This window comes from Mastomys coucha, unplaced genomic scaffold (genome assembly GCF_008632895.1).
Source record: "Mastomys coucha isolate ucsf_1 unplaced genomic scaffold, UCSF_Mcou_1 pScaffold8, whole genome shotgun sequence".
NCBI lineage: Eukaryota > Metazoa > Chordata > Mammalia > Rodentia > Muridae > Mastomys > Mastomys coucha.
In genome coordinates this window covers 30,212,714-30,224,435 of record NW_022196914.1, presented here as the reverse complement: position 1 = coordinate 30,224,435, position 11,722 = coordinate 30,212,714, and the positions used below count along the sequence as shown (strand labels likewise).

The window sequence follows — 11,722 nt, the reverse complement described above, 5'->3', positions numbered from 1 at the left end:
CTCCTTCTCCTCCTCCTCCTCCTCCTTCTTCTGCTGCTGCTGCTCCTCCTCCTCTTCCTCCTGCTGCTGTTTCTTCTGCTGCTCCTCCTCCTCTTCCTCCTCCTCCTCTTTCTTCCTTTTATTTTTTTACAGCTCAGTCCTCACCCGCTCCCAGTCTTCCTTCCACAGTTCCTCAACCCTTTTCTCCTACCACATGCCCCCCACCCCATCTCCAAAAGGATGTCCCCAACCCCCACCCTCCAGGTCTCCTCACTCCCTGGTGGCTTCAAGTCTCTCGAGGGTTAGGCTGCTCTTCTCTCACTGAGGCCAGACCAGGTAGTGCTCTGTTGTACATCTGTCAGGGACCTCAGACCAGCTAGGGTATGCTGCCTGGTTGGTGGCTCAGTGTCTGAGAGATCTCAGGGGTCTGGGTTAGTTGAGAATGCTGGTATTCCTATGGGGTCTCCCTCCCCAGCTTCTTCCACTCATTTCCTAATTTAACCCCTGGGGTCCCAACTTCAGTCAATGGTTAGATATAAGTATCTGTATCTATCACAATCAGCTGCTTGTTAGGTATCTTAGAGGACAACCATGCTAGTCTCCGTTTGTAAGCACACCATAGCATCAGTAATAGTGTCAGGCCTTGGAGAATCTCCTTGATATGGATGCCAAGTCGGGTTGGTCACTGGACCACCTTTCCCCCCAGTCTCTTCTCCATTTTTGTCCCTGCAATTCTTTTAGACAGGAACAGTTCTGGGTCAGAGTTTTTGACTGTGGGATGGCAACCCTATCCCTTCACTTCATTCCCTGTCTTTCTACTGCAGGTGGACTCTATAAATTCCCTCTCCCACTGTTGGGCATTTCATCTAAGGCCTCTCCCTTCAAGTTTTGAGAGTCTCACCTCTGAGGTCTCTGGTACTTTCTAAAGGTTCCCACCATCTCCTTCACCCACCCCCGAGGTTGCATATTTCCATTCATTCTGCTGGCCCTCAGGACTTCAATCCTGTTACCTAACCCAATACCTGATAATGTTCCCCTTTTCACCTCCCTCTCCCCTCAGTACTGGTCTAACTGCCAGTAGGTATGTAGAAAAATAAGAATAAATCTATATTTGTCACCTTGCACAAAGCTCAAGTCCAAGTGGATCAAGGACCTCAACATAAAATCAGATACACTAAATATAATAGAAGATAAGGTAGGAAAGAGGCTTGAACTCATTGGCACAGAGGGAAATTTCATAAACAGAACTCCAGTGGCTCAGGCTCCAAGATCAAGAATTGATAAATGGGACCTATGAAGCCAGAAAGCTTTGTAAAGCAAAAGACATAGACAATAGGACAAATTTGCAACCTACAGATTGAGAAAAAAATACCTTTACTAAACCCCACATCTGATAGAGGGGCTAATATCTAAAATATATAAAGAACTCAAGAAGCTAACCACCAAAAATCCAAACAACTGAATCAAATATGGGGTATAGAGCTAAACAGAGAATTTACAACAGAGGAATCATGAAGGGATGACAGACATTTTAAAAAGTGATAAAAGTCCTTATTGATCAGGGAAATGCAAATCAAAATGACCCTGAGATTTCACCTTTCACAAATCAGAATGTCTAAGATTAAAACCTTAGGTAACAGCACATTTTGGTGAAGATGTAGAGAAAGAAGAACACTCCTTCATTGCTGGTGGGATTGCAAACTGGTATAGCCACTCTGGAAATCAATCTGGAGGTTCCTCAGAAAATTGGAAATAGATCTACCTGAGCATCCAGCAATACCTCTCTTGGGAATATACCCAAAAGATACCCCATCATGCCACAGGGGTACAATCTCCACTATGTTCATAATGGCCTTATTTGTGATAGCCAGAAGCTGGAAACAACTCACTTATCCCACATTGAAAGAATGGATACAGAAAATGTGGTTCATTTACATAATGGAATACTATTCAGGTACTAAGAATGAGGGCATCATGAGTTTTGCAGGCAAATGGATGTAACTAGAAAATATTTTAAGTGAAGCAACTCTGACCCAAAAGTACATGCGTGGCATGTACTCACTAATAAGTGGATATTAGCCCAAAACTACAAAATACCTAGTATACAATCTGAAGTAGCTTTTTAAAAATCTTTTTTGCAAGTTTGTATTGTTAGGAGCCAAAGCATTGGGAAGAATGAGTTTGTTTCTCCTTAGCTGGTGTACTATACAAGCAAACTGTATAAACTTGAAAGTGACAGCACCTCTGGGGTGACCTCTGGAAACCCCAAAGTGCATGGGCATCCCAAAAGTATTTCAACTGTCGGGCTGACTGCACGGAGCCTAGGCCATTCCTTCCCTTTTGTTGATTAACAGCGGCTTCATGACTTATAATCCTGGGAAGTCTTTTATGTATGATTCAGGGATTGCAGGGATTGGATCGGAGAGAAGGTACCATGGTAGGTACTGCAGCCTACATTCCCTGTGAGCAAGGGCTGCTCCCAGATTTACTGCAGCTGCCTGGGAATCTGGCCAGTATCTGTCTAATAGAGAGCTGAGAGGTTTTTTTCCCCACGTAATTGATCCATTAAATAGAAAAAAAATGTGAATTCAGAAATCAACATGTTTATAGTTAATGGTGAAGCTAATTATACCAAAGAGGACAGTGAACTGTTTTAGAGATGTGTTTTGTGAGGTGCTTTTGAGGAGGATGAGCTTGTGTCACACTAACACGAATAATAGACTTTTTATAAAGACAACAAAATTTATGAAGCAGCCCTCCATATCAGGTGCAGCCCTGAGCACCGCAGTCTTGGTTCTTAGTAAGTCAAAGCATGCTTTTACAGTACCATTATCCTTCACTGTGTATGGAGGACATTAATATATAAATAAGAACTAAACCTGATAAGTGAAGTTGGTGACAAGAACTAGATGTGTGGGTGGAAAAGAACTTGTTATTTCATGCAGAGTTCTTAGGGTAGACCAGAGAAGGCCATCATCTAAGAAAGAAAAGCCTTAGATCTTTACACTCAGAAGCACAAACTTTGTAGTATTATCTGGATAAGGGAAAATAGAATTTTGAAGCAAGGTAGATCCTAGAACACATATTAAAGTCAGTTTGTGGATACTAGTCTTGCTAGGAAAGATCAACACAAAGAAAAAGCATACCATACATGGCAATGTGCATATTACTATAGAACATTGTGAACTAGTAAAAGTAATATATTCACATCTACAGACTTGTGCCACAAAAATATTTGTTTTAAAAAGCAAACTGATCAGTAGTGCCTATAAAAGTAATCTGCTTTTATAAACATAATATTAATGTGACAGAGGGAGGATATATGGCCTTGGTATGGATTTAGACCAGCTGAGCTCTGCTAATTGGCTTGGAAGCATGAAGCATGTGCATCAGTTGCTTGCATAACTATAGGTCACTATGGGTCACCTGAGACCTTCTATCCTCACTTCCTGACATATATTAGAGCAGTTTCAACACTGTCACTTTATGACTGCCAGGGAGAAAAGGTGACAAGACATATCATACATTGTTTGTTTTTTCTACCCAGAGAGGCCACACTAATAGTCTTCATGTTTCCTAGATACTTATGGAATTTCCCCTAACTGAGAAGAAAATGGTGACAGGAAGTTGAACTGGATATCCTAAAACATGGAGATAGGAATTAGGTGGATACAAACAAGAAAGGGTTTTCTCTGCTGTCAGATGTCAGAAGAGGGAGAAAGTGGTTTATATAAGCTATATTCTTACCAGCTGGAAAGGCCCTGAGACAGTGTCATGAATGTAAGGCAGAACAATAGACAGATACCAGGAATGTAACACTAGGGGCGTTCAAAACCCAAAGAGAACATGGCTAAGGACAAGCTTTGGTGGTATGTGCCTTGTTAATTGGAAACTGGGCTGTCACCGATAAAGTGAGGTGGCTTCAAGAGGAACAGGTCAGTGAGCACAGATAAAAGCTCTGAGGGCTAGAAGGATGTGGAAATTGAGGGTCAGGTAGATGTGCAGGAAAATGTGTGTGTCTTGCAGAGGTTCGCCAAGAACGTGTATTTGTGGCGCCTTTACTGACACTGGCATGACCCCTTCAGATACTCTGTTACCTGCCTTTCCAGCAGACTTGAGAACAGTGGCCTTGCTTTTATTTTCAGCCTCTTGTCCCACACAGAGAGAAGAGTACAGCTAAGAGGAATCTCATGTCCCCATGGTAACATGGGAACCCTAGAGACTGCAAGAGAAGTTTCTGGAGCATTTTACCCAACATGATTTTTAGATGTGCCAGATCCATTTACATATGGTGATCTTTGGAGTTAGAAAATAGACCTAAATGATCTGAAAACCTTTTGAGATTAATAAGGTGCAAAGACAATTCCTTCAAGAAGACTTGAACTTGACTTTCATCAGCCAAGTCATACTGGTGTATGCAACACAGGGATCTCTGCCTGAGCTCTTGAAGTGCCAGCACTGGAACGCTGAGCTTGATTTGGTGCAATTGCTTACCTCAACTTTGGAAACTTAATTGTGCTAGGTTACCCCTCAGTAAATGCTTGCAAGATAGTGATTGGTTCCCTGAACATTTTCTTCATATTCTGGCCTCAGGAAGGCTTCATGAGGGAAGAAATCCTGTTCTGTCTGGGCAGATCATTGCCCACTGCACAAAACGCTCCTGAAAGCAGTGCTGGGTCTCATCCGCACACAGAATAGGAAAACCAGAATGTGTGTCATGCTGACTGCTAATGCTTTGCTGAAAAAAATCATCTCTCTAGTCTTTTATTTTGAAGAGGCAAAAGAAAAAATATTTGCTAGAAAAAGTATGGCTATGTTAATCTGCTCACCCACATTTTTTATCCTGACAGCCCATATAAATATAGCTTGAAGGGGAGGAAGTGGGGGCTTGAAGCAGATGGCCCACACCAAACTCAGGCTTCCCGAGGACTTCTGGTCACTTTGCCCACCCACGATGGCTTTCTCCTTGGCTGTCATTCCACGATGACAGGACTTGCAGCAAATAGAGAAGATGATTTAGAGGCCATTTCATTGTCTCTTCAGAGTGGGGCTGGGTAGAAAGGGTGGCCCTTCTTTCAGCCATGAAGACAGCTGGCATGCATGACAGACTTATTCCCTCAGTTGTAACGGCTCAGAGCTGTGATCGAGCTTTCTCTCCCCACTCTCCAGGAGATGCTGCCCCCTCAGTGGAACCCTGCATTTTTTTGTTTTTTGAGGAATGAATGAATGTCCTGCTCAGACTGTCCTGAAGAAAATAAAAGGACATGTTTTAGGAATTCACAGTTATTTTTAGGCTGTAAAGAACTTGTTTTCTGTGTAGTCCTGCAAGGGTGACAGCAATACAAAGACAGTTTGTAAGGCACCATCCTGGAACTACACCATGGAGGTAGATAAGACCTTTATGTTGTAAATGTGCAGAATGGACAAGAGAAGATGAAGCCCACCACTCTCTGGGCTACATTGTCTTGAGTCTGTGGGAAGCAGAGCCTGATGGTCATTCACACTTGGAAACTCACAGAAGACATGCACTAGAACAGCTGTGATGATCTGTCTGTATCCATACAGCTGACCAGGTCTCTGTATAGGATACTGTGGTCACATTCCTCTCTCTCCTCTGAAGCCTATGACCTCAGGTTCTCTTGCTATAATTACCATATGCTTATATTCTCTCTCTTGCTCCTCTGTCTCTCACTCATTTGCAATGAAAATATTCTCATTTTATTACCTAGTAAGCATTTTCATTTCCATTCTCAAAGTTTCTCTAAGTGGTTTCATATTGATTGTTTTTATAAAAGTGAAATTCATAAAATATAACTTAGTCATTTTATGATGAAGAATACAAAGACATTCAGTACACTCTCAGTACTGGGCAATGGACATCTCTGTCCAACTCAAATGCCTTTCCATCACTCAAGGGAAGTCTACCATTGCTATGCAATCTCTGTTCTTCTTCTGCCCCCCAGACCTGCTCACAGACCTTGCCAACCAGGTCATCAGCATTTGTTTCCAGTCTCTGGATTTACTAACTACACATAGTTTATATAAAAGGAATTGTACAATGTAGAGACTTTGAGGTTCTTCCACATTGTGTTGTATGTCAAAACTTTAATTCATGTTATTCGTGAATCACATTCTGGTGTGTAGATATGACAGTGAGCATAGCTATCCACTCACTGCTGGATGTGTTCCCATCTTTTAATTGATATGCGAATGCTATGATTAATATGTGCATGCATATATTTTAAAATACCATGCTAAGGACTGAAGCCAGAGGATCAGAGGGTCATTCTATGTTTAACCTCTTCACCCGGGAGCACTAACCTGTTCCACAAGAACTGGACAATCTGCACCCAAGCACTGTATGTCTACCTTTGCAAACTCAGAAGCAATGACTCCAAGCCTCAGGGATGTGAGATTGGCTTTGCTCTTTAACACAAGTGCCCCTAAGGGCAGTCTTCTGTATGCAGTAGTTTGCTTGCTAAAATCTGAAGTCCCACACAAGAAACCATTTCCCCATCACAATGGCAAGCCACTCTTTTTCCCTTCCCCTTTTAATTTAGTCTGTGTATACGCATATCTGTGCATGTGCTACAACAAATATTGAGGACAGAGAACAATCTCAAGTATTGGTTTTCACCTTCTGCCCTGACATAGGGTCTAAGCATTTATTTCCACTGCCCATGGCAGGCTAGCTGCCCTGCAAGCTTCAGGGTGTCTACCAAGTGTCTGCTTCCTAGATCTCACCGTAAGCGTCTGTGGCTATCACATCCAGATTTATGTGGTTCCAGGGATTCAGCCTTGGGTCCTCACATTTCCATGGCCAGTGCTTCCTGCATTAGGCCTAGATGTAGTTCCCTGTTATAATTCATGTGTTTGTTCGACTCTATTTTGTGATGATGTCATTTCTCAAATGAGCATGTTGCTTTCTGCCTTCTTTGGAGGTAAATAAAACTGGGATTGTCTGATGCTCCATTTTTTTCTTCCCTCTATAGGTGTCATTCTTCCTCTTCATCATCTTTGTGGTGTACACCATGCTTCCTTTCAACATGCGAGATGCCATCATTGCCAGCGTCCTCACCTCTTCATCTCATACGATAGTGCTGAGCGTCTACCTGTCTGCAACACCAGGGGCCAAGGAGCACCTGTTCTGGCAGGTGAGTGCCCTTCCTCATGGGAACCACTGGCCTTTCACAGCTCTTCTTAGCATCGGTCAGAGCTGCCAGGGTGGGTTTGTTGACTGCTCCTTGACATGGTCTGCAAGGGCTGGTGAGCCTTGTTCTCCTCTACCAGTAGGACCAATAGTTACTTAGCCATTAGCAGCAATGAGAAAATGTTCATAGGATACTTGAGTGTGTGTGTGTGTGTGTGTGTGTGCGCACTATTTTGCTGATTGCTGAGTAGTGATATAATTTTGGAAGCAAAGGTATACATTGGAATCTTATTATATATTATAATTTTTAGGACTCCTACTTTTAGTATGAAACATCATATAATTAGAAGCATAAGTCACCCCCAACATCTTTCTTTATGGAGTATTGAAAAAAAAAACCACTTTAATTTCTTAGTCTTCTGGCAGATCTATGAGCATAAAAAGCAGAGTTCTTTAAAATGCTACAGCAGCAAATTTGTGCCTTGCTCATAAGTGATATTTCAAGAAGCCATTCTATTTAATTAGTTAAAAGCATTTTAAAAGCTATTTGATTCCCTATTATGTGTATCCACAAACACGAGGGTTCGTAATTTGGAGTTCTTCCTAACACTGTCCCTTTTTTATGAGAAAAATGTATGCTTTATTTTGCTGTCTTGGGACAGTCACAACAAATATGTCTACAGTATAAAATGTACTAGGGATACAAGTTTCACTGTGATGAGCACTGTGCCAATAGAAGGGGTTATTTAATTCTGGGGCGTGATGGAATTGAACCAGAGCCTTGGAATGTTGGGTATTCCTCTTAATGCTGAGCAGCATCCTGACTACAAAAAGAGGAGTTTTAGACATGACCAACGGGACTTCTGTGGAGGGAGAGAAACAAGGTAGGTGTTCATGAGGTGAATACATATGACTAACTTCTTCCTTAGTCAGGAAGAAGATTGGAAAGAAGGGTCTGGGGGACAAATATATCTTCAAAGCCAAGCCCTCATGCCCTCTGACCTGCTTCCTCTGAGAAGCCACACCCCCTAGCATCTCATTTACCCTTGAATCAACCAGTGCTTTAATCCATTCATGAAGTTAGAGCTCTCTTTTCCCATTCGCCCTTGCTCTGCTGTTTTGGATCCCATCCTTCAATACAAGAGTGTCTGAGGTCATTATAAAACTCAAGGTATAATAGCACCCTCTGTCCACAGTGAGAGCAAAGGTGATAGTCTCCAGCTTTACATGGTGTTCTGGGACTGCACCACCTGACACACAGAGGCCAGCCAGCATTCATTCAAATGGATGAAGGTTAAGTATAGCACTTTAGAGTGTCAGAAGGTATACTAGCTGGTTTTGTGTGTGTCAACTTGACACAAGCAGGAGTTATCACAGAGAAAGGAGCCTCCCTTGAGGAAATGCCTCCATGAGATCCAGCTGTAAAGCATTTTCTCAATTAGTGATCAAGGGTGTGACCAGCCCATTGTGGATGGTGCCATCCCTGGGCTGGTAGTCCTGAGTACTTACAAGAAAGCAAGCTGAGCAAGCTAGAGGAAGCAATCCAGTAAGTAGCACCCCTCTATGACCTCTGTATCAGCTCCTGCCTCCAGGTTTCTACCATGTGTAAGTTCCAGTTTTGACTGAAGTGTAAGCTGAATAAACCCTTTCTTCCCCAAGTTGCTTCTTGGTCATAATGTTTTATGCAGAAATAGGAACCCTGACTAAGATATATGAGCAAATAACAACTACATACATTCAAGCTGCACAGTGTAATGAATTCATATGCAAACACATGGTGCAATAATTATTTATGAGACCAATTTACATACCTGTCACTATACATGTTGTGAGACATCAAACTTGTTCCTCTCATTACCTGTGCTCTTTGACTCACATCTTCCCTCTTTCCATAAACCACAACTCCATACAACTCCCATGGCATTCAAGGAAATGATGATCCTATGGAGCCTGAAAAAGTTTCTGAAACTCCTGTGTGCAGCTTCCACCCAGGTTTGTTCCTCTGCTTTGCATTTCATGCTGCCCTCTGCAGCCCTGAGAGATTTCCACTTTCTCCTATCAAGGGTCATACCATGCTGACTGCCAGCAGCAGGAAGCTCAGCTCCCACGGTGGGTAGCTGTGTGCAGTAGCAAGTAGAGAATCCACTCAGCCCCTTTACATTCTGGGTACAGCTGTGGAAAACTGTCTTCATCCTCATGCCGGCAGCAGGGCCCTTGATGTTTCATGTTTTGTGGCACAGTGGAAGTTTCCACTGTGTACATTCTGGGACACACTTAATAATTTCTCTGCTTCCTTCATGAGGAAATGAAGTATTACATCTTTGGGCAGAGGCTTTAATTGCTCTTATAGCAATAAAACAATTAGGTAAAGGCAATGCTTTATGAAGAAGTAGGTGTGTTTTAGGTCATTGCATTTTGTATTGAATTTTTTGATGCATTGTTATCTTTGTTAGCGAAAGAAATTGGAAAAAGATTAGTATACATCTTTTTTTTACTCTTTTCTCAAAACTAGTAGGAAAATATGCTGGCTTGCAGCCAGAGGTAAGATAATTGTGGAATTATATAAAGGACTTTAACAGTGCTTAATGCTATCGTATTTCATGTAAAGATAACATTGGAAAGACAAAAAGACCCTGTAAGTCCATTTCCGAAGTCTTTATTTAATAGGTGTTAAAGCAAATCTATTGCAGAAAAAAAGTCAGGCTGGTGTTAGCCTTCTGGGAACATCTTCATCTTCTTGGAACTTTTCTGTCTTCTAGAATAAGAGCTTTCAGGCTCATCTTGTTTGGCCCTAGCTATGTCTAAAATTAAGTATCTCTATTTTCCTTACATATTTACTTGTTCATTAATTTATTTTATTTACCAAGACAGGGTTTCATGCATTCCACGTTGGCCTTAAACTCTCCATAGCTGAGAATGACCTTGAACTTCTCATCCTCCTGCTTTTTAAGTGTTGTCATTAGAGGTATATACCACAGGAAACAGGTTTTAGTTGCATACTCAGCATTATGACAACTGAGTTACAGACTCTATCCTCTGCTTCTTTGTAGTGGAGAAAGTTTAGAGGTAACATTCAGGCATTGGGGACTTTTTAGTCTTGTTTGGTTTTGCTATTGGGATGTCAGCATCATGCCAAGGTGGGGCCCACATATTGACAGCTCCATTTGTTGTTATATATACTAGTATTAATATAATTTTTCATTGCTGTAATAAAATATTCTTAAAAATCAAGTTAGAGGAGAAAGGATTTATTTTGGCTACAGTCCCAAAGGAGATATGGTTCATCATGATGGGAATGACACAGCAGTAGGACTCTGAGGCCAGCATGGCAGTCAGGAAGCTGCTGGTCACATTCATCCAGCACATATGTGTGTTTTTTGACCAATAGTTGCAAAAATAATAGCTTCTATGATTCTTAATCTCCTTGTAAAACCAGTCTCACAATTCAGACACCACCATCTCCAGCTTCCTCTCTGAAAACCTGTCTATACTTCAGGATCTGAGGATCTTTCTATGTGAGGCTGCCACTATGACTGCAGCGTCTAAGAGAGAAGTAGGCAGCCAGGATGGGCAGGAGAAGAGGGAGGACAAAGAAGGAGCATATTCTGAAAGCATCATTGTTTATGGGGGAGTACAGATGAGGTACAATCGGGTTTCAATTGGTCACTAATTTGAGAATATGTTCTAATGATTATTTTCTCTTTCTTTTCCTACTGTGTTTCAAATAATTTTTTTTCTTTTGTTCATGACTTTATATGGAACCTGCAATTATGACCACATTCTAGACTTCCTTAATAATGACAAGAAAAAAAAACCTACAAAATATCAGGAACCTGAGCAAAAGTTTTTACATTGTCAGTGTAAAAAGACTATTATTTTCACATGGTCATTTTAGTATAACTACCATAAACTTTTAGCATTTCACAATTAACTAGAAAACAATTTACTTTTACTTGTTGGATAATAGGTGTTTGGTTACAATTCCTAAAAACTGAAAACAATGAGTCATTTTTGCTTACCTTTCAACCAAAGTAAGCAAATGTAGTCAACAAAGGCTAGATGGGACAACCAGTCCCCTGTTGTGCTGGCTGAATCCTGTCTGAGCCTCAGGAGTGAACAGGTAGGCAGCCAATGAAAGAAGGGAAGCCTGGAATCTTGCCTCACAGCCAAGGGCAGTGGTCCAACACTTAGTAGGCTTCATCTAGCCTGAAGCTTGTACTGCTGAGAACTCTTGAATCTTAAATATGTATCTTGCCTGGCTTCCATTTTCTTCACTTTTAGAGGTTCTCATGACAGTTTCCACAATACCTAACCAACTTCAAGAAATTTTCAGGCATCCCTATCTATGCACCATGACTGCATTTTGTATTTGAATTTTAGTCACTTTTATTAAATCTTTACTTCCTTGGTATTCACAGCCTGTTCTGAATTTTCATTTCATATATTTTTTCTTTTCCCTTGGGAGAGGAGGGAAATTTGAATATAGATTTATTTAAGTAAGTCAGTTATATGAGAATCCATATTTATGAAAGAAGATGAGCTAAGGACTGCTTATTGGTTTGCTAACAGGATTACTCAGATGTCAGGGAAATT

At 41.4% G+C, this 11,722-nt stretch overlaps 1 protein-coding gene across 2 annotated transcripts in view; it reads left to right on the top strand.

Moving 5' to 3' along the window:
• Adcy2 (adenylate cyclase 2) overlaps positions 1-11,722 on the top strand; it is a 395,840-nt gene that overhangs the window by 118,938 nt on the left and 265,180 nt on the right. For both annotated transcript variants that reach the window (XM_031360381.1, XM_031360382.1), the window contains one exon: positions 6,972-7,133. In XM_031360381.1, coding sequence (XP_031216241.1) covers positions 6,972-7,133 — 162 coding nt within the window. The remainder of the gene's footprint in view (positions 1-6,971; positions 7,134-11,722) is intronic.